The following is a 27,961-nucleotide window of genomic DNA, read 5'->3' on the forward strand; positions in this document are numbered from 1 at the left end:
GGGCATTGTGAGCTGGGGTCCTGCCTGGCTTCTGGCTGCCTGGAGGAGTGGTCTTGGAGGAGGGCCCAGCTTTCGCCCCCTGCGTGGTGGGAGGGCCGTCTCTGCCCCTCCGTCCCGCTCGCCTGTCCAGAGAGGAGGTGGCCAGACCCGCTGCCCAGACTCCCTCTCCTCTCCAAGCGGGCGGGGGGCCAGGGGGCTGCTAGGCAGTGAGGCAGGCGGGCGCCCAGTGATTCCTGTCCCCGTCCGCGCGCAGCCTGGAGCAGCACATGGTTGTGCACACAGAGGAGCGGGAGTACAAGTGTGACCAGTGCCCCAAGGCCTTCAACTGGAAGTCCAACCTCATCCGCCACCAGATGTCCCATGACAGCGGCAAGCGCTTCGAATGTGAGAACTGCGTGAAGGTAACCGGCCCTGCGCCTGCGGCTCGGCCCGGGCCCCACCCCGCAGACACGCAGGCGAAGTGGGCAGAGCCTGTAGGAGGCCGGAAGCCCTTTGGGTCTCGGGTTTGCCGGGGAAGGAGGAAGCAGCACAGGTCACACAGCTTGGGAGGAGGTCAGCGAGACCAGACGTTGTCTTCTCCGCCCCGACCTGTGTGTCCGAGCTCGTCCACCTAAAAATGCGTTCTGGGCTCCCGCTTTGACGGCCGCAGCTCCCCTAGGAGTCATTGTCGGAGACACAGAGTCTGTGGGAGGCTTGGCAGCTCCCCTGAGGTCATGGGGCGGGAGTCACCCTGGCAGCAGAGACCCTTCCCTGCCAGGCTCAGCAGCAGTGAGAGCCCCACCCAGCGGCGGGAACTGGGCCGACAGGGGAGTGAACCCTGACTCTGTCCCCGCAGGTGTTCACCGACCCCAGCAACCTGCAGCGGCACATCCGCTCCCAGCACGTGGGGGCCCGCGCTCACGCCTGCCCGGACTGCGGGAAGACCTTCGCCACCTCTTCGGGCCTCAAGCAGCACAAACACATCCACAGCACGGTCAAACCTTTCATATGTAAGTGGTCCCCACCCCCACCGGCCTCCCGACCCATCTGCCTCCATCAACAGTTGTCAGAGGGCAGGCACAGGTGGGGAGTCCCTGGGGTCTCCCCTCTGCTGGACCCCTCCCTGCTCAAAAACCTCTGCCAGGTAGGGCCCAGGGTCCAGAACCCCCGCCGCCCCCCCCCCGGTACCGCCTCTTCCCCATCCTGCTCTGCCTCACCTGCTCTCCTGGTCACCCATGTCTCTCTTGCTGGCACCTCCTTTTCTCCTCCTGCTTTACCTGTCTCCTCCCCGTCGCTTACCTCCACCATGGCCAGAGTGGGAGGTGAGGAAGCACCATTTCAGCCTCCTGGGCCCTGTGGACGGAGCCCGCAGTCCGGCCCGCCCTGTTCACCTCCCCTCCCCTGCACTCACACCCCAGCCTGAGCTCTGGCAGGCACAGGAATCCCGGCGACCCCGCGGAGCCCTGCGCATCTCCACGGCAGCCTTCAGGGCGCCTGGGTTCCCCCTGCACGGCCCGGGCAGCGGGCGCCAGCTGTAAACGCCCTGTGGCCCCGACACCGACGCACAGCGCAGGAGACCGGCTAAGCCGCAGGCGCAGTCACAGCGCCCGGGCCCGCCTGTCAGTCCGGAGGCGGTGCCGCGAGGTTCGGAGGTTCTCTGAGCGCCCGGGTCGGCCGGGCAGGGCAGGAGCCAGGACGGCTTGTCAAAAAGCGGCAGTGCCGTGGAGACCTGGAGGAAGCGCAGATGGGAGCCGAGGGGGCGCCTGCGGGACGGGGCGCTCGGACGGGGACGGGAACAGACGGGGCTTGAGGCCGGCGTATTTGGGGGAACACGTGAGGGGGACAGTAGAAGAGTGCACAGAGGTGGCAGGGACCCGGGCTTGGGGGCCATGGGAGCCAGCGCAGGGGCGTGAACCTTACTCTCAGTGGGTCTGGAAGCCACAGAAGAGTCTTTTCTACCCTGCGGGCGGCTGACAGCCACTGCTCTGAGCCATAATCTCCTATGATTTGCAGGGTCATCCTCCCCACGAGGTCACGCAGGGTCACCATCCACTCGAGGTCATTCAGGGTTACCATCCCTACAAGGTCATGTGGGGTCACCACCCCCACAAGGTCACATGGGTCACCATCCCCACAAGGTCATGTGGGTCACCATCCCCAGGTCGCACGGGGCCATCACACGGATTCTGCTGAGTCATCACCTCCCGGGAGCTTGTGCGGGTCGGTCACCTGGGTCATGGGGGTCGTCCCACACACCGTCTCACAGCGGACTTCAGAATCCGACCAAGGAGGGGCCGCACGGTCTCCACCTGACGGAGGGGACTGAGGTCACAGGCATGAAGTGACCAGGTGTTCATGCCACGCTGCGGAGCAGGGACTCTAGCCCCGCCCTGGCCCCAGGGCCTGGATGAGGGGCTGGGAGCCCTCGGAGCCCGTGGCATCGATGGGCACTTGGGGCCGGGCTTGGGGTGGTCTCCCGCTGCCATTCAGCTGTAGGACGCCTGCCGCAGAGACCACATGCCGACTGGCCTGTCCGGCCTTTGTTGCGTGGCTGGGCCGTGCCCTCCTCCTGCCCCCTGTCTCCAGCCCAAGCTTCCAGTGCCCTGTGGAGATGACCGAGACCCCAGTGTTCCTGGGTCACCAGCCCGGTCCCTGGTCAGCGGCAGGTTCTAGGGGGAGAGGGTGAGCAGGGGTGCCACAGGGCCTGGTCCCTCGGGCAGGGGGTCAGGAAGCAACAACCTAGCTAGGCGTGGGAGCTGGGGGCCGTGATGGGGACCAGAGATGTGTGTCCTGCTTTCTGTGCTGAGGGTCCCTGGAAGTCCCACTATGGGGCCTCAGATGGCAGCCTGGGGTTTTGAAGTGAGCTCAGGAGCAGGAAATTATACAAACAGGTTCAACGGTCACTGCCTCGCCGGGCACCTAGACACAAAGTCCTGTGGTCTCCTTGGAGTGAAGTCTCCTTGGAGGGTGTTTAATAACGGAAGTTCCAGGAACCACGGTGCTCTGCCAGGCCCCGAGCCCACTGTTTCCACGGCCTGCGCAGACACTGCACGCGGACGGGCAGAGCACGGGGACACAGCCCCGCCCGGCCGTGTGGCACACTCCCCAGGGTGTCTCAGCTTTTGGCCAACAGGTGAAGCTACAGAGAGAAGCCCAGGCATGGCCAGGTGGCCGGCAGGACATGTCATTCGGATAGGGTGGCACGGATTTCCGAAAGTGGGCCTATGAGATGTGATGGGCACGTCCTGCAGGCCACGACCGAGTGTGCTTTGGGCCACGGTCAAGGCCGTGCTGGACTTGGGAACGCAGCTCTGCACACCCGTGCATGGCCCCTTGCAGGACAAACGGGCGGCTCAGAGGGCGCGGGCCCTTGGTGACACTGTCGCTAGCGTGCACAGACGGCAGCCCCCTCAGATCTGCTACAGCCCCGCTAGAAGCCTGAGCCCGCCCCTCGGCGAGCGCACAGCCGAGGCCGCGCTCTCTCCCAGCAGCGCCTCTCGCACTGGGGGCCGGGTGTGCGCGGGGGCGCGCGGGAGGCATGTGGGTGGTCAGCCTGCTTGTGGGCTCTCTCCACAGAAGGACACGCTCTAGAGTGAGTGTGTGCATCCAGCCGCTGGCCCCACAAGGACAGGAACTGCTGGGGGCTGTGGGTAGGGCCCCTCTGCCAGGTGCTGCCCTTGCGTCCAGGGCCCTGGGCTGGCTGCCCAGGCTTTTGTAGGCCCCGTGGGCAGCCAACGTCTCTTTGCCTGTGAGCTGCTGGTGTCCCGGGTCCAGGACCTGCCTGATCTCACTGTAGCGCCAACACTTCTGCCAGACCCCTCCATCCTGTGAGCAAAGGGCTGGGCCCTGAGGGTCCCAGGCCCCCCACCACAAGGTGTGGTGCTGGCCCAGGGACCCTTCTGGGAGCTGCTCCAGGCAGGGGCCCTGGTCGGGGACAGTTTCCAAGCTCAAGCTGGCCGCAGCCATGAACCAAGCCCTGGTGAGCTGGGCCAGGGGTACAGTGAGGGGTCACGTGTTTGGCCAGTGAGGCCTGAGCCGAGGAAGGGCCTGGCTGCCCCGACACCTGGTGGGCGACTGAGTCTATTTCTAGACCAGCCATGGGGCTCAGCTCCCCTGGGTCAGCTGCCTCCCGAAGAGAGTAGGGGGTAGGTTTGTTCTGAAAAGGCAACACTTGTCCCACTCAGCCTTGAGAACGCCCCACCACGAGGACGATGGAGAGGCAGGGCCCTTAACATGCGTAGACACTGCAGCGAAAGAAGCGGGTGATGTGGGGCCGGAGCGCGGCGCGGAGAGTGGGACAGCGGGCAGTCGGGACTGGTGATGGACGAGAGACGGGAGCCAGCCGCCGTTCCCACGGGCCGCACTTAGGAAGCTAGTTGTGCAGCGGAAAGATGTGTGCAAGTGTGTGAGCGTGAGTGTGCGTGTGTGGTCCTCCCTTTCTGGAAAAACAAGAGGAGAAAGAAAGAAAAGCTGGTGATTCACTGACAACCTTGAACTCGCCGGCCATGGGGGACACAGCCTGGTGGGGTCCCCGGGGCCGCTGGGGCCTGGTGTTCAGCTCTGGCTGGCACTGCCCGCCCCCTCCTGTCCAGGGCAGAGGCCGGTGCCCATCAGCCTGAGCCTGGCTCACTTCTGCGTCCCGATCTCGGGGCCGCACTTCCCTCAAACATGCCCCCAGCTTCTAGCCAGGCCCAAACGATAAGCAGCGCACCCCACCGGGAGCCACGCGCTCGGGCCCAGACGCCCTGACTAAGAATCCCTGAGCGAGCCGGTCACCCCTGAGGCCCCTCTCCCAGGACAGTTCTGGCGGTTGGTATCTCCTCTCCCCACTGGGGCAGCGCCACGGAGGGGTCAGGGTGTGGCAGGGACCTCCGGGGAGCTGCAGCAGTGCACACACGGCTGCACGCTGTGGCTCCGTCCCCCTGGGGAGCGATCTCAGAAGACCTGGGCCCCCACGTCACAAACAGTGCTGGGAGGACTGGCACAAAGAGCAGACGTGCCCCGGCTTCTGGTGTGGAAGGTTGAGGAGCCTGAGGTCGGTCCAGGTGGGAAGGCACGGGTGACCTTCACTAGTCTGCTGGCCCCTGGAGGCCAGCCCCAGGGAAGGGTGTGCACACGCATGCAGGCACATGTGCACACAGCACACACATGAAATGCATGTGCACGCACATTCGTGACATGCGTACGTACATGTGCCTTGTGTGCACTACACACAGGCATGTGAGCACACACAGACACGTATGTGAGCACACCCACATGCACATGCACACACGTGTGCCCATAGGTGCACGTGCACACACGCAAGACTTGTGCAGATGCATATGTGTGCACACCTACACCCATGAGCCTACAGGTACATGCACACGTGTGCAAACACACATGCAGACACTTGTGTGCACACCCACATGCGCGTGCACACGTGTGCCCACAGTACACGTACACTCCTGCAAGCGTGCGTGCAGACATACATGCGCATACCCCCCATGCACACATGCGCACACCGTCTTACACAATACTGTGTGTCACGTGTGCACACACATGGACACATGCGCAGACGGCTCCAGACCGCGGGCCCGCAGCGCCCAGCCCCCCGCCCCCTGCGAGGTTTCCCGGTCATTTCATACCGTGTTTGTGTTTGCTTCCTGCTGATGCTTTAGGTGAGGTCTGCCACAAGTCCTACACGCAGTTCTCCAACCTGTGCCGGCACAAGCGGATGCACGCGGACTGCCGCACGCAGATCAGGTGCAAAGACTGCGGACAGATGTTCAGCACCACCTCCTCCCTCAACAAACACCGGCGCTTCTGCGAGGGCAAGAACCACTACACGCCGGGCGGCGTCTTTGCCCCTGGCCTGCCCTTGAACCCCAGCCCCATGATGGACAAGGCGAAGCCCCCTCCCGGCCTCAACCACGCCGGCCTGGGCTTCAGCGAGTACTTCCCGTCCAGGCCGCACCCAGGCAGCCTGCCCTTCTCGGCGGCGCCCCCCGCCTTCCCCGCCCTCGCTCCGGGCTTCCCGGGCATCTTCCCCCCATCCCTGTACCCCCGGCCACCGTTGCTACCTCCCACGCCACTGCTCAAGAGCCCCCTGAACCACACCCAGGACGCCAAGCTCCCCAGCCCCCTGGGGAACCCGGCGCTGCCCCTCGTCTCCGCCGTCGGCAGCAGCGGCCAGGGCGCCACGGCCGCCACGGGACCCGAGGACAAGCTCGAGCATCGCCTAGAGGACTCCTACGCTGAGAAGCTCAAGGCAAGAGGCAGCGACGTGTCGGACGGCAGTGACTTTGAGGACGTCAACACCACGACAGGGACCGACCTGGACACGACCACGGGCACGGGCTCGGACCTGGACAGCGACGTGGACAGCGACCGGGACAAGGCCAAGGACAAGAGCGCGGCGGCGGAGGGCAAGCCCGAGTGCGGGGGTGGCGCGGCGCCCCCGGGGGCCCCGAACAGCGTGGGCGAGGTGCCCGTCTTCTACTCCCAGCACGCCTTCTTCCCACCGCCAGACGAGCAGCTGCTGGCGGCCCCTGGCGCCGCGGGCGACTCCATCAAGGCCATCGCCTCCATCGCGGAGAAGTACTTCGGCCCCGGCTTCGTGGGCATGCAGGAGAAGAAGCTGGGCTCGCTGCCCTACCACTCCGTCTTCCCCTTCCAGTTCCTGCCCAACTTCCCCCCGGCCCTCTGCCCCTTCACGGACCGCTCCCTCGCCCACAACTTGCTGGTCAAGGCCGAGCCGAGGTCACCCCGGGACGCCCTCAAGGTGGGCGGCCCCAGTGCCGAGTCCCCCTTCGACCTCACCACCAAACCAAAAGAGGCCAAGCCCGTGCTGCCCGTGCCCAAGGCGCACCCGGCCCCGGCGTCCGGGGAGGAGGAGCCGCTGGACCTGAGCATCGGCGGCCGCGCCCGAGCCGGCCAGAACGGAGGGGGGCGAGAGCCGCGCAAGAACCACATCTACGGGGAGCGCAAGCTGGGGGCCGGGGACGGGCTGCCCAGGGCGTGCCCGGCGCAGCTGCCCCAGCAGCCGTCCCTGCACTACGCCAAGCCATCGCCCTTCTTCATGGACCCGATCTACAGGTATTAACACGCCCCGCCTTCACCTGCTCTCCCAAGGGCCCTCGAGCCGGCCCGGCGGCAGCGCTGACAGCTGCTGGGCCTCCCAGCCTCCCCTCCGACCCCACCCGGGACCCCTCTGTCTGCCGCGGCCTTCTCCGGACAAATCCTGCCTCCTCCCAACCTTTCCTCTGTTCCCAGCGCCTGCACATCCCCAAGGCCACCCTGGGGGGGGCCTCACCAGCCCCTGGAGCCACGGAGGGGGTTTCCGGAGGCCCAGCAGAGAGCAGAGTCTCCAGGGGGAGGACGGGGAGGAGGAGGTGGGGCTCTGGAGGGTTTGCAAACATCAGCCCCAGCCCTTTGGTAGCCCTCCCAGGGAGGGGCCAGCTGAATCCCTCCCCTCCCCCATCTCTGGGTGGCTTAGATCAGGTGGGTGTATTAGGTGGGAGGGGTCTCGCCTCCCCATCACGCAGGTCCTACGGCTGTGCCCGTGGTGGGCCTTGGGAGGGAGGCCTGGTGGGGCGGGAACCGTGCCCGGCTCGGACAGGGGCCTGCGTGCAGACACACGTGCGTGTACACCCGTGTTCAGGGAGCATGAGGGCTGCGTTCCCAAGGGGCCAGCAGCAGCCTGGTGGTGGGCGTGCAAGTGGGGAGTCCGGATCCACGAAGGTGCACGTGGGACAGAATGACACCAGCAAGACAGCCGCCGGGTGCGGGGCGGGCGGAGGAGAGGCCAGGCCAGGTCCTGCCCACAGCACTCAGCAGTGGGTCTAGGGGCCATGGGCTGAGGAGGCGATGCCTGGGCCCCAGCTTTGCCCGCAGACACCTGCCAGACGTCCGAGGGCAGGGTCGCCCCTCATTGTCCCCTGCACACCAAGCCCATCAAGATAAACAAGAATGGGCGGCGTTTGAAGGGCTCTCCCCAGGCAAAGCTGTGGGTGACCCTATCCGCCTGGAAACAGGCTGGCCCCTGGGGCTAGGGGTGGGGACCCTCCCTTACTCCCGGGGGACTCCCGCACCGTGCCCACAGGCCAGCCCCCAGATCCCGTTCCCTTCACACACATAACGCCCCGTCCTCCATGCCCCGGGTTTAGGGAACCTAACACCGCCAGGCTTCAGAGCAAGATGCCCGCCAAGCCAGCCTTCCGCACAACCAACGCTGCCTCTCCAGGAGAGGACCCCTCCCAGCCTCCCCTCTCCCTCTCCCTCCAGCCAGGCTGGGGGTCCTACAGGGCTCCTTCCCGGGGGCTATGCGGTCTTCTCGCGGCTCACGCTCCATTCCATCCCCCCCACACTCCGTCCTGCTCTCCCGTCGTCCCAGCCGGGCCCTGGTGGGAGGCCGTGTTAGAGCGAGGCCCTCGAGCGGCCCAAAGGGAGCGGCTGGTGTAGGGCGTGCTCAGAGGGACCGTGTCTGCGTGCGGGAACGTGGCCGCTGTCCCCAGACGGCGCTGTGTGCCTCTCTGCCTCTGTGAGGAGACTGAGGCTGGCGTTGCCAGGAGGGATCTCAGGACCCGCCCCGGCCACTTTCTCCCCTTGCTCTGTGACGGGCGGATTGTCGCCAGCATTTGGAAAACATTCTAGAATCATCCTCTCCAGCTGCCCTCGCGAGGGTTTAGGGAGACCCTACCTAGCCACCACAGGGAGGCCCCAGCGACCCCCAGGGATGACAGCTAGGGTGGCTGGGGGAGTCTGGGGAGGCTCGCGGGGGTCCAGGCCCGGGTGAGGCGACGGGGAGCCCGTGCAGGTCACAGAGAGCGCCATCAGGCAGGGGCAGGCTCGCAGGCCGTAGGGCCGGCAGGTGGGCTCCGTCACTGTCACGTGGGACGTGTCAGGTGAGACACAGGAATCGGGGGCCACGGACGCAGGGGCCCCTGCCCCCCCGACTGCGGGGCTCAGGGGCCACTGTCCCTGCTCAGCCCTGGGCGGCTCGGTGAGGTCCGTAACCCTCGGTGGTGTTGTCCAGCAGGGTGGAGAAGCGGAAGGTGGCGGACCCCGTGGGAGTCCTGAAGGAGAAGTACCTGCGGCCGTCCTCCCTCCTCTTCCACCCCCAGGTAAGGCCCCGGGCGCCACGCTGCTGGGACGCCTTGCCTTGGGACCCCAGTGCTGGGTCCGTCCACTCAGGCCGCCCGGGCAGGCAGGCCTCTGCAGGCGGCTGGCCCCGAGCGCCCATCCAGGCAGACCTCAGCCTCCCTGCCCATCAGAGGCCCACGGGGATTCCCTCCCGCAGCCCTTACGGGTCACCTCGAGGCCGAAGAGGGTGAGAAGGGCCAGGAGGAGTGATGACGGAGGGTGGGACTCTGCGTGCCGCCCATGGGTCCCTCGGAGGTGGCCCAAGACCCCAGACCATGGGGTGCTCACTGACCACAGTGCTCACAAAGGACCGGGAGCGCGGGGACCTGAGCGCAGCAGGCACGGGAGGCGGCACAGGGGTGGGGAACAGGACAGAAGCAGATGGTTGGCCCCAAGGACAAAGGGTCTCAGGAGGTGGTGGGCAGGAGGCCCCCCTTGCCCACGGCTACGGGGCAGGCAGGGCTGACCACTAAGACTAAAGCTGGGGCTCTGGGAAAGAGAACCCCCAAGTCTGGGCTGCGGCCACACACCCCACCTATAGGCACCCGTGTCCAGCCCCCCACCTTGTCCCCACAGAGCGTAGGCACCGAGATGCCGCAGACACGGGGATGGGCTGCAGAGCCGGGCAGAGGCTCCCTGGTCCTGCCTGAGGGTCCAGGCTGTGCCCCCTCCTCGGGACCCCGCCTCCTCCCCCGAGCCACAGTCCCCCCCACCCCACTCGGGGATCCTGGGAGCCGACCTGTGGGATGTCTCCGGACCAGGCCATTGTTCTCAGTGTTTCCCACCTCGGACACGCATGCCCAGGCTGTGAAACCTGCCCCTGTCTGGGTTCACAGCTAAACTTAGTGCCTCCCATTGTTTCGCTGGGGCCGTGGGCTTTGCTTAATAACTTCCCCTGATTTTCCTCGGGTCAGGCTGGAAAAAGCCGACAAGGCCACCAGGCACATCCTGTGTTTGTGTTTGTGCGGGAGCCGGGCCGGGAGTACCGGGGTATCAGCTGAGGCAGAGCGGGCTGGGTGGCCGGACCTGGGCGGCCTCAGGGAGACCCACCCGGGCCTCAGGAGGGGAGGCCTGGCAGGGGGCCGGCGGCCCATTGTCCCTCCTGCCCAGTCCCCCCGGCCCTGCTGCCCCTACGGCCTGCCCCTGAGCCTGAGCACGGGGCAGGGGGAGGGGAGGAAGACTAGGAGGTCACCCAATGAAGTGGTCTGAGGTCAGGCCGTCACTTGGGCACGAAGACAGATGGACTCTACGGAGCACGGGGCCGCTCCTCGTGACGTCAGTGCACGGCGGCCAGCAGGTGCCAGGCAGGACTTCGCTGGGGCCTTTGGTTTGGGAGGCCTGACACGCGTGTGCAGCCCCGGGGGACAGGGCAGGCCTGGCCCCTCAGCGCTTGTGGAGCTCCAGGCAGTGTCTGTGTGGAGAGTTCCAGAACCTTCTAAGGCTGTGGCTAAGACTGAGACAGAGCCAGGTGGGCAGTGGCGCTGACACAGCCTGGGTCCCCATCGTCCCGGCCGTGGAGGAGCCACCGCCGAGGTGCGAGACAGCTGCCTTCAGCCCATCACCAGGGACAGGGTGGGCAGCGCAGGCGGGCGGCTTGTATCTGAGGATGGCACAGGCACGCCCGGGGGGACAGAGGGGAACGGCAGCCCCTGCCCTGTCCTGGTCCCAAACCCCGAGCCCTCAGAGACAGGCGCTGTCTGGCGCTCTGATCACAGCTCTGCCCGCCAGCTGGAGATAGCCAGGGCCGCACCCCCAAGTGCTCCCTAAGCAAGCCCTCGGTGTCTCCAAGGCCTGGAAAGGTGGCTCCTCTGGTCCTTGTCACCACATCCCGCGCTGCGTCCCGTGAGCCTCCTGCTCTGGCAGTTCAGCTGGCAGCATCTGGCCCTAGGCTGCGGGACCCCTGGAGAACTCTGCTGGCAATCACGGCCCAGACCCGCGGACACTTTTAACCCGGAGGCAGGGAGCTGCCTTATTCCAAGAGAGACAGACAGACAGACAGAGAAGAGAAGAGCAGAACGTGATTCTGTCCGGGAGTGTCAGGCCAGCAGGATGGTGCTGGGGGGTTTCCAAATCTGGGGACTGCCACCGTGAGGCTGCCGTCTGCCCCCACCCCACATGCCCGGGACAGGCAGAGAGGCAAGCTGGTGAAGGCTGGTTCCGGCTACCCCGGCCTGGGCCCTGGGCTGACGTGGGGCTTCCAGGGAAGGACAGGGCAGGGCTGGACGCAGGAAGCGAGAGTGTCTGCCCGGAGGCCAAGAAGCCCCAGAGAGGGCTGGTTGCACCCCCAGCCCGGAGCCTGCACGAGCTTCTGGCCCTGGCCCAGTAGGAGACGTGCCTGGCCCCAGGGTACCCCGTGGGGGGGTCTGGGGGGTGAGGCCAGCCTGTTCAGGAGGACCCACCATCTCTCCCACTCTCCTGCCGGCAGATGTCCGCCATCGAGACCATGACAGACAAGCTGGAGAGCTTCGCGGCCATGAAGGCGGACTCGGGCAGCTCCCTGCAGCCCCTCCCCCACCACCCCTTCAACTTCCGGTCCCCGCCCCCCACGCTCTCGGACCCCATCCTCAGGAAGGGCAAGGAGCGCTACACCTGCAGGTGAGGCAGGCGTGGGGGCTGGCGGGCGGCCTCGGCCGGGCGGTCACAGGGGTCACACTCGGGCTTCCTGGGAGAACCACGACAGCCACAACACAGCGTGGTGGCAGTCACCAGTCTGTCCACGGATGGCAGTCATTCATGGCCCACATGTGTGGGGGGGGCCCAACGTCCCCCGTCCCAGCGGGCTGTGTTCCCGTGAGCACCAGGACACGCAGCCTTAGCCTAGCCAGTTAGAACCCGGAGGGCCTGAGGCCGAGGGGGGCTGGTCCCCATTTAACCAAGGCCCCAGAGTCAGGTGAAAGCCTGGTATTGGGGAGAGGCTTGCACGGCGTCCGTCCCCAGCTGCACGAGCCTGTCCTAGCGGGGGCAAGCCAGCTCAGCCGCCCTCCCGCCGCTCGGGGCAGGGGCACAAGCCCAGCAGGCCAGAGTTTGTGGAGCCCAACTGCCCCCCCCGGTATGGGGCCTCGGGCCTAGACCCCAAGTCGGAGGAAGCCCATGAGGAACGCATACGGGTGCTGGAGTCTAGCAGTACAGCAGCCTCACGCCCCCCTGCCCCTCCACCCCAGGTACTGTGGCAAGATCTTCCCCCGATCAGCAAACCTCACGAGACACCTGAGGACACACACCGGGGAGCAGCCATACAGGTAGGAGCCGGCAGCCCTGTGTCCGGGGAGACAGGGAGGGTGGGCTGGGAGCCGGCAGCCTTGTGTCGTGTGGCTCCTTGGCCCCCCTCCTGACCCCACCGCCATCTGGGCCCTGGGGCCTTCTGAAGATTAGGCAAGAGGTGCCCAAGTGGGCTTCCGGAAGAGTCTCGGCTGCTCCCAGAGTGGGGTTCCCGGGAGCGCCTGCCCACCTGCCGCTGTCACCTGGGGCACGGCATTCAGAGCAGCGCTGGCCAAAGCCAGGGCCCAGGGTGGGCTGTTGGGGAAGCCTCGCTCCACCCCCTCCCTGCTCAATGCTCCGATCCTGGCCAGAGGGCCAGGGCGGGTGCCTAAGGAAGGGCGGGCAGTGGAAAAGGAGATCCGTGCAAATTCGGATCCCAGCCCAGGGTGGGGTGTCCTGAGGCTCACTTGCCAGCCCTGGACAGAAGCCGCGTGTCTGCCCCCTCCTGTCCCCTCCATGCTGGGCTTCTGCCCGCAGAGATGCAGCCGGACCGCAAGTCTGCGTGGGAGCTGTCCGCCTTTCCTGTTCCCAAGCGGGGAGTCGGAGGCTCAGAACATGAGTGGTGCAGAGTCAGTGTTCACGGCGCCTCCAACAGCCCCTTCTGCCCCCGCAAGAAGCAGATCCTGCTCCTTGGTCTGGAGGCCTTTGCCAGGCAGAAGGCTGGGGTGATAGGGACCCCGCCCAGGGAGGGGCCTGAGAGTTGGCATTTTAAATGAGAGCCCCAGCTGGTGGTGACCAGGGGGCAAATCGGAGAAGGTGCTGGTTTAGATGCCGCAACCTCACCCGGTGTGTGTCCGGTCCGGTGAGCGGCCGTCGCTGGGATGAAGGAGCTTGGCACGGCTTAAGGTTGGCAGCAGGAGACTCCTACGGTCTGGCCATATGGAGTCCCCCGCTAGCCCCACACTCAGTGTGCGTCCCCGTCCCTGGGGAGGCCGGCCACGTGGGGAGCCCGCCGGAGCTGCGGTCCCATGCCCCCCCAGATGTAACAGGCGCCCCGACCGCCACAGGGCCGCATCCTCTACAGAGCTGGGCGCCCCCCGCAGGCCCCCGCCCCACCCCTGAAAGTGGCTTACAACTCCACAAAGGCTCGCAGAGGAACGACGGACTTGGTCTGGCCTCCGGCCTGAAAGGAGAACGGCCTTCTGCGCAGTGTCGCGCGTGGGAGCCCCAGAGGGTCGGGCTGTGTTTATAGAAGAATTTAATTACCATTGATTTCTTTCGCTCTCTCCAATCTGTGAGTTTCGGCTTGCGTAACAATAATTGCTTTGAAAGTTTGCGTTGCAAATCCTGACTTGATCCGGCTCGGCGGCCCTGAGATGGGGAGTGTGGTGCTTGCGACTTCTGCCATCCGGCTCACCTGGGTCACTGGAAGAATTTGAATTGGAAGAAGAAATTTGCCCGTCATCTGCCCGTCCATCCACAGAAACGGGCCGTCCCAGGGACAGGCCCCACCAAAGGGGAAAGCCCCCACCCCCGGGGAGGCCGATTCGCCGCCTGCTGCCGGCCTCTGAGCTCAGCTCCAGGCCGGCCCCACCTGTGCCCGCCACCACGTGCACCCGAGGCCCCTCACGAGCGGGCTGTAGGGGGACAGTCAGACTGGACAACCGGGGACACTCTTCCTTTTCCATCCTTGCCTGAGATTATCTGAAATCGCTTAGAATGTCTTCCAAAGCCCCGATTCCAGGCGAGAAAGACCCCTGTGACCGATGGATTGCTTCCTGGAGAGAAGGTCGACTCTCCTGCCAGGCCCGGTGTCCTCGGCTAACGGCTTCTCCAGCGTAGAGATCCTGGCCTCAGGCTGGGAGACACGGTGCGGCTGAACACTCAGTCCCTAACGCGGGGCAGGGAGGGCTTGTTACCAGATGAGCTGGACGGACGGAAGACCGGCCTCGGCAGTGAGGGGGCTGCTTCCCGCCTCCTTCCTGGAGGCCACGCCCGGGGTCCCTCCAGAACGCTCCTTGGCAGGGCTGTGGCCACGCTCTGGACACGTGCCTTTGCGGGCTGGCGTCCATGCTCCTGCGGGACGTGAGGTTCTGACTTTGGGGACACACGACTCTCCCTCTGAAGCTCGTTTCCTCCCGTGAGCGAGGCCCCATTCCCCTTCCTCTGGTGGCCCAAACCTGTCCCCCTGCTTTTCTAGCTCTGTTTTTCAGGGCTGGATTTCAAAAATGTCTTTTCTTCCCTTGCCCCGCACTCCCTGGGACAGCTGGTATGGCCCGGCTGGGTCCCGGGGAGCACGCTGCGCCCTCCCCTGCCCCGTGCTGGCCCCCTTCGCTGGCTTCCCTGGGGGAGCGGGGGGCGCCTCGGTCACTACAAGGTCCTCTCAAGGCCCTCAGCTGCCTGCGCGGCCGGCCACTCCCCGTCGCAGAGACCGCAGTGCCGTGCCGTTTCTCGCAGCGAGGCCATAAATTTCCCTGGCCGCTTGTCAACGTATTTACGACGCAAATCCCAGCTGCTCTGAGAACTCGGCTCCCGGAAGCCCGGGCTCACTGCTCTCCTAAGTCTCAAATGCGCTTCTTGGTCTGGACCATTGATTTAGATCAGAACCGGGAGAGGGCCACACTCCCGTCTCTGTGGGAGCAAATTGAACGTGCGGCTCCCCCTGCCCCCTCCAGCCCCACGGAGATTGGAAAGAGAACCCTGTTTCTGGTCACAGGAAACAACCCTGTGCAACCCTGTCTTCTACGCGGGCCTCCGACCGTTCAGGGACCGTGCAGCACTGTTAGGGGGACCCTGTCAAAACCCTGCTGGCTTCCCGAAGAAACATGGCAGAGGCTGCTGTGCGCCGGTGGGCCTGAGCCCACGTGTGGACGGCCCGGGGAGGCCCCTTCCCTGGACAAGGGGCGAGCACCCAGACCGGCTTGGCCTTGCACTTGGTCCTTCCTGAGCGATCGCCGTGAGGGGCAGGACGGTCATCTGGGAGCCCGACACCATGGGGGGCAAGGATCTGTCCATGACGGAGCGAGACGGTGCGTCCTGGGACCTGACAGCCCTTCTTTCTGGCCCCTCGTGGGGGGGGCGCCGGCTGCCAGGTTAGCCCGGCACCACTGACCCCACCGCGTGGAGGCTTCCTGGATGGCGGTGCTCGCTGGGTCTGAGATCGTCAGGAGACGTGGGAAGAGAGGCTGTGACCAAAGCCCCAGGCTCAGGGGCTGGAAGCAGCTTAACCAGGCCCACTTGGAGCGGGGCCAAGCACAGGTGTGCCGGGGCTGAGCACACAGAAGGCAGAGGGTCGCTCAGGAGGAGGCCGGGGGCACTGGCCCAGGCCACTTCTGACAAGATCTCAGACGCTCCTGGGAGGAAGCTGAAGTCAGCGCGGCCGCAGCCAAGGAGCTCCGGAAACCGAGAGAGTGGGAGACCCGGGGCCCCTCTAGCAGGGGCCTCTCTGTTCTCTGTGGGTCCATCGTCAGCCACCCCGGGGGAATGAGGCTGGACGACGGCCTCCCCCACAGTTTCACAAAGCTGCCCCTCGGGTCTGAGAAAGCTCAGCTCCCGGTCCAGCGCTTACAGCCTGGAGGTTCCGTGCCCGTGGAGGCCTACCTCTTCCTGCCTCGGCGGCCCCGGGTGCACCATGACTGTCCAGACTGCCCTCGCAGGGGTCACAGGGCAGCACCACGAAGGCCCGCCTCACACAGGCCTGCTGGTCCAGCCGGACTCTGCCCTCGGGCTCGGCTGGGGACCCAGGGTTCGAGGCCTGGGTTCTGCACTGCAGTGATCGGGGCCGGGGCCTCGGGTGGGGACTCCCCACCACAGGGTCAGGACCGGTCCCTGGCACCTTCCAAGCCGCACCCCCACGCGTGCGCCCTGCGGGGACCTGCTCCAGCCTCCTGTCCTCCTGCCCACGGGCCCCTGATGGCCGGTGAAGGCGCCGGCGAGGGCTGAAGCCCAGAAACGCGCACAACACGCGTGCGCAGGCGCACATCAGCACAAGTGCGTGCGGGGCACAGCGGAGGCCGCGGTGCGGGAGCCGCTCCGGGAGGCCGCGGGGCCTCGGCTCCGAGTTCCGCCACCAGGAGGCGCTGGCGCCCGGCGAGGCCATGCGGGCCCCGGGCTGCGCACACCCGGGCTGGGGCTCCCCGCCCCCCGCCGCAGGCCCGCGCTCTCCGGTTCTGGCTTCGTGGTGCGGCTGGGTCCCCGCACCGGGAGGCCAGGCTCGCTGTCCCGCCGGGGCTGCCGTGAGGGCCGCACCCCGCGAGGCCCGCCCCCAGCGCCGTCGCAGGAGCTCCGTGGACACGACCCGAGCCGCTGGCGGAGCAAGCGGCTTCTTCAGATCCCCCGAGCGCGCGGGCTGGCGGTCACCCTCCAAACAGAGCGCAGGAACGACGGGCTCCAGGCGCGGGCTGTGGTCATTCGTCGTCCTCGGAACAGCGGCGGCCTGATGGGTGGCCAGGCGGCGAGCCCCGCACCACCTTCCGGGGAGTTCCGGCGGGCCGAAGCCGGCCTGGGCAGCCCCCGAGCCCCCGCCATGAGTTGGCCAGTTGCGGCTGGAGGACCCGCTGAAAGGTCCCAGGCAGCGGCCCCCAAGCAGGGTCAAGGAAGAACATGCCCCGGAGCAGGTCCCCTCCTTGGGGGCGGTGGGCGCGGGGAAGCTCCCGAGGGTCTTTCCATGGTGCATGGCCGCCCCCTTGAGGCCGCTGGGGGCATGTGTCTTCGGGCAGGGCCTCGGAGGGGACCCAGACGCAGGGGCGGGAGACTGCAGGCCGGGGAGGGTGCCGCTGCGGGGCTTGGTGGGCCCAGCCTGCCGCCCGGGGCAGCAGCGCCCTGGGAAACGGGGTGGGGGGCACCGGGGTCTCTGCCAGGCTGCCAGCGGGGGCTCAGCCCTCAGGGCAGGGTCGGGGCTGCTCTGAGACGCCTGTGTTCTCCAGGTGTAAGTACTGTGACCGCTCCTTCAGCATCTCCTCCAACCTCCAGCGGCACGTGCGCAACATTCACAACAAGGAGAAGCCCTTCCGGTGCCACCTGTGCAACCGCTGCTTCGGGCAGCAGACCAACCTGGACCGGCACCTCAAGAAGCACGAGCACGAGCAGGCCCCAGGTGCGGCCGGATGTGCGAGGGGGGGGGCAGGAGCTCCGCAGGACGTGGGGGGGGCAGGAGCTCCCCAGAGGTGCGAGGGGGGGGGGGCCAGGAGCTCCCTTGGGAGAGGCAAAGGGGAGGGGGCACAGGAGAGGGGACCAGAGGGGGGAGGGGGAAGACGGGCGGGGGTGGGGAGACAGGGGGCTGTAGGGGAAGCCAGGGGAGGCAAGGGGAAGGGAAGGAGGGATGGAGAAGATGAGGGGGAGACCCAGGGGAGGGGAGGGGGGAAGAGGGAAGCGGGAATGCCCCTGCTCTGATGCTCCCCCGCCCCACAGTGAGCCAGCACTCCGGGGTCCTCACGAACCACCTAGGGACCAGTGCCTCCTCCCCCACCTCCGAGTCCGACAACCACGCACTTTTAGACGAGAAAGAAGACTCCTATTTCTCTGAAATCAGAAACTTTATTGCCAACAGTGAGATGAACCAAGCATCAACACGAACCGACAAACGGTAAGAGATCGATTCTGGACCCTGAGAAGGCCTAGATTCAGAGCCCACCTGTGTGGCCACACCCAGAGGGGCACCTCTGCCAGCACTGGCCCCCAGGGTGCCCCCAGACAGGACCGGGGCCACGGCAGGGGGGAGACTGATGGGCATCCATTCTGTCCCCTGCTCTGCCACCTGCAAGTGGCCCGGGGGAGGGGGGCAGCACTTCGGCAAGTACTGCCCCCACCCCCCCACCCCCCCCTTGGAGTCTGGGTCTGGACGGGCGAGCAGAGTAAACGTCCTGACCGAGGACAGGTGTGGTGCGCTCGGTGCCGCACCAGTGTGTTGGCCTGGTTTGGCGTGGGCGTCAGTGGTGTGGGCGGCAACGTGCAGACCGGGCGAGGGCTTCCGCCCTGGACCCTGCTGCGGTCTGAGAGTCCAGACAATGTCCATTTAACCGGAGGCACTGAAGGTGTCCCAACAGGAGTGTCACACACACACGTGAACACGAGACTGCACAGGCAATCCCACGTGTACACACATGCACGTGTGCGAGAAGCCGCAGGCACGCACCTGCACTCACACACGTGTGTGCACGAAACCACAGGTGTGCACACAGGTGTGCACTGGCACATGCGTGTGTGCGTGCAAATCCACGTGTGTGCACACGCATGCACGCGAATACACACATGAAACCGCGCCTGCGTATACAGTGTGCGCGTGAGCACTCATAATACACGCACGCACACGGACACACGCACGGAGACATGAAAATGGCAGAATTCACATTCAGGACGTAGAAGGTATCCTGCACAACCCTGGATCCCAGGGCTCAGCCAGGGAGGGGCATTTCCCCCGGGGGCCCGTGGGGAAGGGCGCCTCAGACCCCCCAGGAAGACATTCTCCTGGGCGAGCACGGGTGCCAGGCCGGCGGGCAGAAAACCAGAGGCTCTCCAAACAGCAAGAAGCCTTGGGGAGCAATCGCCTAATTCTGCAGCAGAAAATTGAGCCCAGCGAAGGTGGGAGGCCCGGCTCCAGCCATCAAGCCAGGCCTAGAACCTAACAGCCAGAGCCCAGCCCTTACACAAGTCTGTGCACTGCGCCCCGCCCCCGGCCCCACCCGCCTGGCTCCATGCCCACCCGGCTCCATGCCCACCCGGCTCCAGCGAGGAAGGAGGGGTCTCAGCACTCCCAGCTCCCTCCAGGACAGACCGTGTCTTCGGTACTCCTAGGGGACAGGGCAGGGGCACGGGGAAGGCTTGTTGAATTTATAAATGAACGTGGCTCTTGGACTTTGTCTGAGACCGTCACATCCTATGTCATGCCCCCTCCACCCCGGAAGGTGATCTTACCTGCCGGCCAGGTAGGGCCTGGGGTGGGCTCCAAGGAGGATGTGGTGGGAGAGGCTGGCTGTGGGCTACTTCCCAGAGCCTGAGCCCCGCTCGGCAGTGGGGATTCCGGTCCAGGTGCCACCTTGCCTGCTCTGCTGTGGACAGAGCGCCCCGTCCGTCCGAAGCTGCCAGCGTGCATGCGATGGTGTCACGGGAACCTAGATCCCTGCCCCTCGGGGGAGGCACGGAGCCTGCGTTCAGAGAAAGTCACAGATGTGAAGACCCGGGTGCCAGGCCTTATCAGAGCCCTGCAGATGGGCAACGAGACACAACCAGGCTGTTGAACACCATCCTTTGAACTGAGATTCCCTGCATCCAGGATAGAGGCCAGTGAAGAACCTGTAAGCATCTGCAAACGGTGTCCCCCGCGGGGAGCACGATCCTCCCAGAGCACCAGCGAGGCCCTCACGCCCACACCCAGGTGGCAGGCCCAGCTCTCAGCTATGAGGAAGAGGAGGCCTTTCCAGGAAACCTGCTAGGACAGAGAGAAGAGGAGACGGCCCCACCCTAACCTTCGCCGTGGAGCATCTCACTGGGGCTTTCCCCACAGCCCCTGGTGGCGGTTCAGACAGGAGACAGGCCCCAGATCCCTCTGGAAGTCCCAGGGCAGAGCTGGCCACAAACCCAGGCCCTCGGATGGCCTGTCCTGCTGAGGCCTTGTCCTGGATGCTGGGGAGCCTCCAGGAGATGCCCCACGCTGCGGTCAGGGGTGAGAACCACGGTCACAGGTGACACAGATCCATCAGTCTGTGTGAAGTGGTGAGATGTTTGGGGCCAATATCGACCTTATTCAGTTCCCCTCTCAATCAGTTTCCTTCTGTCGACCATCAAGGACAATTTAGGGACAGGCAGCCTTCCTGGTCCTATAACCCCTTTAACGTCTGGGCTGAATTTTGTCCCCCACCAAATCCTAATTCCTAGTACATCAGAACGGGGCCTTATTTGAAAAAAGGGTCTTTAGGGGTGTAGTTGGTCAGGACGAGGTCATCAGGATGGCCCTCAACCCCACACGGTGTCCTAAGGGGAGAGCGGGACACCGGGCACATGCAGGGAAGCACGGAAAGGTGACACAGAGCTGGGGCGATGAGGAGAAGCCTGTCCCGAGGGGCGCCGAGGACCACCAGCCCGGGCCAGCGGCTGTGGCCTCCGGAGGAAGCAGGCCCGCCGGCGCCTGGCTCTCGGACTCCAGCCTCCAGATCCCGATTCAGGAGGAGACGGGTTCCTGGGGTTGACGCTCCGGCCCGGTGCAGGGTCCCGGTGGCCCCAGGACGTCACGTGCTGCAGGAGGCTTTTGGAGGACAGCAGCGCAAGTGCTCTCTCTGCCTGAAGCTGCCGCCAGCCTGCCGGGCCCCCCCTCCCCGGCCCTGCCGCCCCTTCCCGGCACCCCTGCTTGATGCAGGCCTCCTGCCGGTGGGAGATCGGCCATGGGGGCCGCGCTCCCTGCTCCCAGAAGGGCTCGTATGTAGATCCGCACAGTGCCCTTGGGTTCGATTAAACCTGCAGGGGGCTGCCTGGGGAACATAACCCGTGTCCTGGCCCTCAAGTCACCCACCTGTGCTGTTCGTCCCAACTGCGGCACAGGGGTGTCCCCATGTCACCATGAGGGCACGGGCCCTGGCCTGCAAGTCACCCAGTGGAAAGCCAGAGAGGGGCAGCTCCCTGGTCCCAACCCGAGCCGCTGGGCTCCAGGGCCCTTGGTGGTGGACAGACATGTTCCAGCAACAGCACAGGTGACCCCTGAGGAGGGAAGCGTCGGGCGGGGCTCTGCCCATCTGGGATGGCAGGTCACCTGTCAACATCTTGTATTTGCTCTGCAAAAGGCAAGGAGGGAAGAGGGGGATGGCTGAGAGCCTGACCACCAGGGGCGTCCGTGGGCAGCCCGTCTGCCCAAGCCACTAGGTCTGGAGGCCAGAGCTCAATCGCAAAGGCTCCCTGCTCTGCCTCGACACCAAGAGCAGGACTCCTGTCTCCCCCGACAGCCGCAGACAGATGTCTGCGAGGTCAGGAGGAACGGGTGCCCAGATGTGGGCTCAGGAGGTGTGCGCCCGCCCTCCCTGGCCCCCCTCCTGCGTGCTGCACACCTGCACACCTGCCAGGTGGCCCTCAGGCGAGCGGCATTTCCTGGAGAAACAAGAAGGCTCGCCCTCGCTCAGCTTGGACTCTTGCCTTTTAAAAACAAGGATCCAGAGTGGAAAAGTCTTGGCCAGCTGGAGTGACCCCGAGGGAAATGAGGTGGGGCCTGGCCTACAGGACAGAAGCCACCAGTCTCTGAAGCAGACCCTTCTGTGCAGGCCCCCCCGGCTGACAGCGGCCCAGCCCTCGCGCTGCGACACCCCAGGGTGCCAGGCCTCCCAGCTAGAGAAGGGAACTGTCACTCTGGGTGGCCAGCGTCCCTACATCTTCTTGGCTGGCCAGGAGGAGTGAGCAAGGGTCAATCAGCAAACCTCCCCAAGGACACCCCTTGTGCAGTGCCCAACCCCAGCTCCAGCTGCTAAGAACCCCTCCCTACCTGACTGGCATTGGCTTCCTCCCCAACACACGCACCCGGGATCCCTGGTGGCCAGTGTCCCCTCTGGCATCACAGGAGGCCTGTTGCTGAGGCCCCTCCCTGCCACGTCCTCAGGGACGCCCTTCTCTCCTCGGCCCACTTCACGGGGCGGCGGCCAAGGCCGTGACCAGGAGCGCAGACGCTCTTCGCAGAGGGTGAGGGAGAGCCGACTGGAGCCCGGTCGCAGGCCTTTCGGGGTCCGAGACCAACTCCCTCCCCTGTCGCTTCAGGCCCGAGGCCCAGGACCTGGACGGCGGCTCCCAATGCCCAGGCCTGGCCAGCGGGAAGCCGGAGGACGTGGAGGAGGAGGAGGAGGAAGAGGAGGAGGAGGACGACGACAGTCTGGCGGGGAAGTCCCAGGGTGAGCCCGTGTCCCCCACGCCGGAGCCCCAGGGCGCCTACGAGGACGAGGAGGACGAGGAGCCGCCCACCTCCCTGGCCGTGGGCTTCGAGCACACACGAAGGTGGGGACCGGCCCTCCGTGGGGGCGGGGCCTGGGCAGCCTCACGGGCTGGCGCCCCAGCGTCCGGACGGCGGCCTCACCCTCAAGCCGTCCAGGACCCCACCATCCCCTGCGCGTGCTCACCCCCATTCCCAGCCGGCATCTCCACCGCGGGAGGGGGGCCCTCCGCACACAGGCCCAGGTGAACCCCGGCCTGGAAGGGGGTCAGGGCTCTGCCCGCCTCCCAGAGGCTCCCTCACTAGCCGAGTGTGGGAGGCAGAGTGTGGGAGGGAGAGGCGGGCGCTGCGAGGGGGTCCGGCCGCCCCACTGTCTCTGGTGGTGGCCTGGGCAGTGACGTCCGGCCCTGAGCCGGGCTGTGCAGAGCAGGGGCTGAGCACAGCTTGGATGCGGCCAGCTGGGGCCCGTACCCGCACGGCCCGACGGCCCCCCCACCGCCTACATCTGGCACCAAGGGGTGCCCCCGCGTTCCAGACCCTCCTGGGGAGAGCCCTGCAGATCCAGGAGGCCTGAGCTCCAGGGAGGCCAATCACCCTTGGCCCCGGGTTCCTGGGAGTCCCGGCCCCTCCAGAGCCGCCTCCAGACCCGTCCTCCGCTCCCTGAGACCTGGGCGCCCCGCCTGCTGCTTGCGACGTGTGTGCACGTACTCACCACCCTCCACGCCCCTCTGTCCGTCCCTCTCTTGCATCCATGTGGCTTCCGTCCAGGTGTCCGTGTGTCTGTGTGTCCGTGTCCTTGTGCATGTGGCTCGTGGAGATGCCGGGGCGTGCATGCCGGCACGGAGCCCGCCCTGGGGCGTCAGAGGCCCGACCGGCTGACACCAGGCCCCCTCTCCCCGGTCATTGGCGCAGGTGTGCCCAGGAGCGGCCAGGCGGTCTGTTGGCTTTGGAGCCGATGCCGACTTTTGGGAAGGGGCTGGACCTCCGCAGAGCAGCTGAGGAAGCATTTGAAGTTAAAGATGTGCTTAATGCCACACTAGGTTCTGAGGCCCTAAAGCAGACACTGTACAGGCAGGCTAAGAACCAGGTAGGTACCCAGCAGAGCCCCACTCCCCGGCACCCCCAGGCTGGTGGTGGTGGCTGGTGCTTGGGGCACAGCAGGACCACGGTCCCCGGGCCCATTGCATCAGCTAGAGAGACAACCAAGTGACCGCTACTTCCCTGCAAGCAGGGGTGGGGCAGGGAGAGACTGAGGCCGGTGAATGTGAGCTGGGTGCTCACAGGGGCGTGGGTCACTGTGCTCTCGTCCCCCGTGGCAGGCGTCCACGGGCAGCTGTCCAGCCTGGAAGCTGTGTGGACCTCCCTCCCTCTCTAATTCGAGCAAGCCTGGCAGCGGCCCAGGCTTTTCTTCAAGGCAGCTGTCCTCACACGGTCACTAATTCCCACCTGGAGCTGTGACAGGGTCAGTGACAGCACAGGCGGGCCTCGACACCATTCCTTAGTGCAAGTGGCCACAGGGCCCTGCTTCCGGCTTCCATCCATTTGGAGGGGCAGGGTCTCAGGTCAGCCCACCCCTAGTCTCAGCGAAAACCGTCTGCGTGTCTGTCTTTGTCTTTTACTAATCCTGTCCCGAGTGTAAGCCTGGGTGGGAGGAGGGTTGGCCTTTCCTGCACCCCGCTCTGCTCTGAGTGGAGCCCCAGGTCCCATGGCCTCGTGCCCTGTGGCTCCGTGGAGTAGCCGTGCTCCCTCCTCTGGGCCCAGCTCAGACGGGCCATGCATCTGCTTCCCCGGGTAGCTGTGTGCTGTCCCCACAGCTGTCCAGACGGGCAGCCCCCCAGGCCCACCAGACAGGGACGGCCTCTTACAGACGACCAGGATTCCTGGGGCCCTTGCAAAGTGGGGGAGGGGCAGAGAGGTGAAGGCAGGGGAAGCAGCAGGGGAGACCCCGTGCATGGAGGCCAGGACCACGGCACTCGTCCCTCTGCACGGGAGCCCAGCTGACCTGCGCACAGTCCCCAGCCCCAGCGCCTACCACATCTTCCTCTTCCGGGCCCTAGGGGAGACTCTGGCCTTTCCCCTCCCAGTCTGGATCTGGGCAAGACTGAGCCCAGCCTGAGGCAGTGGGGGGCCAGGAAGGGCCAGCCTGGGATCTCAGAACCCCAGCTCACCTGTCTGTCCTGTGTGTGTGTGTGTGTGTGTGTGTGTGTCTTCTCCCCGGCCAGGCGTATGCAATGATGCTGTCCCTTTCCGAGGACGCTCCTCTCCACGCCTCCTCCCAGAGCCCTCTGGATGCTTGGTTGAACATCACAGGAGCCACGCCGGAGTCTGGAGCCTTTAACCCCATCAACCACCTCTGACGGGCCCAGGAGGGCCCAGGGTCAGAGTCCAAGAAGGGCGACCTCAGGGCCCCATCGTCCCCACAGACATCCCAGCGGTGGAAAATGGAGAAGGGAGCCTCGGGGAGCAGCGTGGCCTGGGCCAGAGAGAACCCCTCCCCGTCACCTGCGTCGACCAGTCCTCAGTGTCCGTCCCCCTACACACACCAGGGCTCAGCTCTAACTTTTCCAGTGAAAACTCAGAACCCAGGAGTCCCTGAGCCGTCCTGGAGGCCCACCGTCCAAGAATTGGTCTTAAGAACAGCGTTCCGGAAGGGTACAGCGCAAGGCCAGCCCGGCAGCGGCCTCGCAGGACCGACCCCGTGGGTGAGGGCAGGGTTTGAACCCCAGACTGAACGAAGGCAGCGGCCCCGAGGGCACCCGCGCGGTGTCTCAGGAAGGACCAGACAGACGCGGATGTGCTCTTCAAAGGGAGATCGCCCAGACGATTTTTTTATAATGAGAATTACAGGAGTAACCCTTTTGGTAATCTTATTGACGACAGAGTCTATTTAAGCATGTGGTTTTAAAAATAGACAGTATTTTTAAAAAAAAAAATCGAAAGATGACTTGCAAATTGTTTTTTAAAAGTAATTTTGCATTGCTTTGAAATCTCCGCTTCTTTGCAAATCTGAACCTGCCCAGAAACTGTACTGTGTCCGGGCGTGTTCTTTATACTGCAGGTGACGGAGACGTTTTCTATCCCTGACCTTATTTGTAAAGCCAACGGGATCCTGGGCGTCCCCGCACAGAACGGTGGGGCCTGGGGCCCCCGCCTGTGAGCAGTTTCAAACTGTCCGGTGGAATTCTTAGACATGGTGTCGTGGGCTGGCCCAAGGCTGTGAGAGAAGCCTGTCGCCCGTGTCCCACGTGTGCGGCATGGGATTCATGCTTGTGGCCCCCGCCAAGACCCCCCAATTTTATGGGGGAGATGTGAGAGCGCTGACTCGGGTCCCCCGAGCAGAGGTGGCCCGGGCTCCCGATGCTTCTCCCAGCAGGGTCCGCACATCAGCCACACCCCTGCGGCCCCCCACGGCCGCTCTGGGTCTCCAGCCCCCACCACCCACCCCCGTCAGACGGACAAGGGGAAGGAAGTGGGCGTCCCCCTCCAACCCGTGGCCTCCGTGGCGTGTGCACTGCGGCTCCCCTGCCCCAGGCTGCCAGGCTGTCTGCCTGTGTGAGACCCCGGCTCAGGGACACAAGGGCCACCTCCACTCCTTGGCGGGCCAGACCAGCTCCAGACCGCAGGGCCCAGCCGGACGGCACCTGCTCGGACCGGGTCTGACTCTCCGTGCGGATGGGCTTTAAATTATTCCCATAGGGGCCAATTTCAAATCATAATTTTTTTTTTTCCCTGATGGAATTTACCTTAATCTGTATATAACTTGTAATTTTTTCTAATTCATTTCTTTTCTTATTTTATTTCTTCCTTAACAGTATTTTGGCATTAGACATTCTTATTGTGAAGAAATGATGTTAATATAAGTATCTAGTGAGGGACCAAAACCGTGTATAAGGTCGTGTGTCGTGTGATCGAGAACCAGGGAGTGGGGAGGTTTTTACTGTGCCAAATACCCCCGCGCCCCCAACGGATCCTGCTGCCCGTTTCCAGACAATCACGTGTTTTTGTTAAATTAGAGTTTCAGTTACATTCACATTTAAGACAAGTGTTCTATTTATTTCTTTTATTGTTTGGAAGGAAAAACGAAGAGTGTCCCAACAGGAAGAGAAATAGATCGTCCAAGTTGCCCTTAAAAAAGAATGTAGATGCAAGCGGTAGGGGCGCGGGGCGCGGGGCACGGGGTCGGGGCTGGGACGGCGCGCGAGTCCCGGGCACTGGCCCCGGGGCGGCCGCCGGGTCGGAGCCTCTGTGTGCCCGGCCCGGCCGCCCCAGGCCCGCGACAGTCGTGTGCTTCCGCGCTGGGGGGCCTGCGTGGGGGGCCCCGGGGAAGGGGTCCACCTGCTTCCGGCCCACGGGAGGCGGCGAGACCGCGCCCGCAGGCCGGCGGGGTGCCCTGCGTGAGGAAGGGCGGACGAGCCCCGAGCCCCGGGGGCGCGGCTTGGAAAACACTCCCGCACCCCCCCCCCACCACGCATCACCTCTGCCTGGCTCGCCAGGCACGGTGTGGGAGTTCCACGTCCCCTCCCTCCAGGTGGGACCCCTTTGCAGAGTCAACCTCAGATACAAATGCCCATTTCTGTAAACCCAAATTATATTTCTTCTGCTAAAGAATAAGGCGTGTGCTTTTTTTTGCGATTTGACGGTCTCTGCCTGAAATAGGAACTCTGGTCGGGTGGAGACCCGAGTGTCTGTTCTCCGCGGTCCCAGATCCCGGACAGGCCGTGGCCACCCCCTCTGGTCTGCTCCGCAGGCTCTGGCCATCCATCACATGTGGCCAGCCGTGGCCGCACCTTCTCTCTCCCTCCTTCCCAGAGCCCCACCTGCTCGTCTCCAGCCCTTAATCCTGTCCTCCCGGAAACGATGGGATCAGCCCCGTTTCTCCTCAACGTTCAGCTCCTTGGGCCCCAGCACTCGGCAGATTTGGGGAGGTCTGTCCTTGGACCCCTGACAAAGGGAGCACTTTGTCCCCACCCTGGTGCCTCTCCCTGCCCCCGACGACAGTGAGCTGCCCTCCCTACTCTTCTCTGTCCCGGGGCTTCTGCACCAGCCTGGACCGTGGGGGCCAGGGGGCTGGGCGGCCAGATTTTGGAATTCTGGAAGCTCGGCTGCAACAGGGCGACAGCCTGGCTGACCTCTGTGTGCGTGGGTGGTGGCCAGGGTCAGACCTGTCAACCTGGGGCCCCCCTGGGCCAGGATCCTTCCATCCGGTGTCAACAGTGTTCCTCCTTTGGACCTCTGACCTCCCCAAATGGAAACTCAAGTGGAAGGCTCCCAGCTCTCCCCTCCCCTGGCCCTCAGAGCCCGACCCCCAGCGGACTGACACCATCCCCCACGCTGCTCTCATTCCTGGGACAACTGGGTAGGCTGCACGGAGCTGCCGACCCTTTGGCCAGCCAGACCCTCCGTGAGTGGGACCCAGAGATCCCCTGTTTTGAACCGAGGGGTGCGTGTTCCTCCAGCTGGCCTGGGACCCATGTGGATCAGTGGACAGGCTGAGCCCACGTGACCTTCCTGTTGAAGCCCAGCACCTCCGTGGCCCAAGACTGACCCCAGAAACTCGCGGGCCCTCGGCCTCCCCTGTCCTAGCTGCTGCTTCACTGAGTGCCCGCCCGGACACATGTCACCGTCGGCAGCCTTGCAGCCTCAAAGCACTGGATTGTGGCCCCCAGGCCCCTTTCCCTGATCCCCTGCCCCTCAGCCCCGTCCCCCTGCCCACGTGACTGAGATCTACTGAGCTGTATTCACTGTGTTGTCCTGGGGGAGGGGCGA

At 65.1% G+C, this 27,961-nt stretch overlaps 1 protein-coding gene across 1 annotated transcript in view; it reads left to right on the top strand.

Moving 5' to 3' along the window:
* Positions 1-26,342, top strand: part of PRDM16 (PR/SET domain 16) — a 198,067-nt gene extending 171,725 nt beyond the window's left edge. Inside the window, exons 6-16 of the mRNA XM_044236972.1 lie at positions 254-401; positions 836-989; positions 5,637-7,053; positions 8,993-9,080; positions 11,525-11,694; positions 12,261-12,338; positions 17,223-17,392; positions 17,707-17,881; positions 22,027-22,260; positions 23,108-23,282; positions 24,418-26,342. Coding sequence (XP_044092907.1) covers positions 254-401; positions 836-989; positions 5,637-7,053; positions 8,993-9,080; positions 11,525-11,694; positions 12,261-12,338; positions 17,223-17,392; positions 17,707-17,881; positions 22,027-22,260; positions 23,108-23,282; positions 24,418-24,552 — 2,944 coding nt within the window. The 3' untranslated portion in view covers positions 24,553-26,342. The remainder of the gene's footprint in view (positions 1-253; positions 402-835; positions 990-5,636; positions 7,054-8,992; positions 9,081-11,524; positions 11,695-12,260; positions 12,339-17,222; positions 17,393-17,706; positions 17,882-22,026; positions 22,261-23,107; positions 23,283-24,417) is intronic.
* The last annotated feature ends 1,619 nt before the right edge of the window (positions 26,343-27,961 follow it).

Source organism: Neovison vison, chromosome 2 (assembly GCF_020171115.1).
Source record: "Neovison vison isolate M4711 chromosome 2, ASM_NN_V1, whole genome shotgun sequence".
In the NCBI taxonomy this organism is placed as follows: Eukaryota; Metazoa; Chordata; class Mammalia; order Carnivora; family Mustelidae; genus Neogale; species Neogale vison.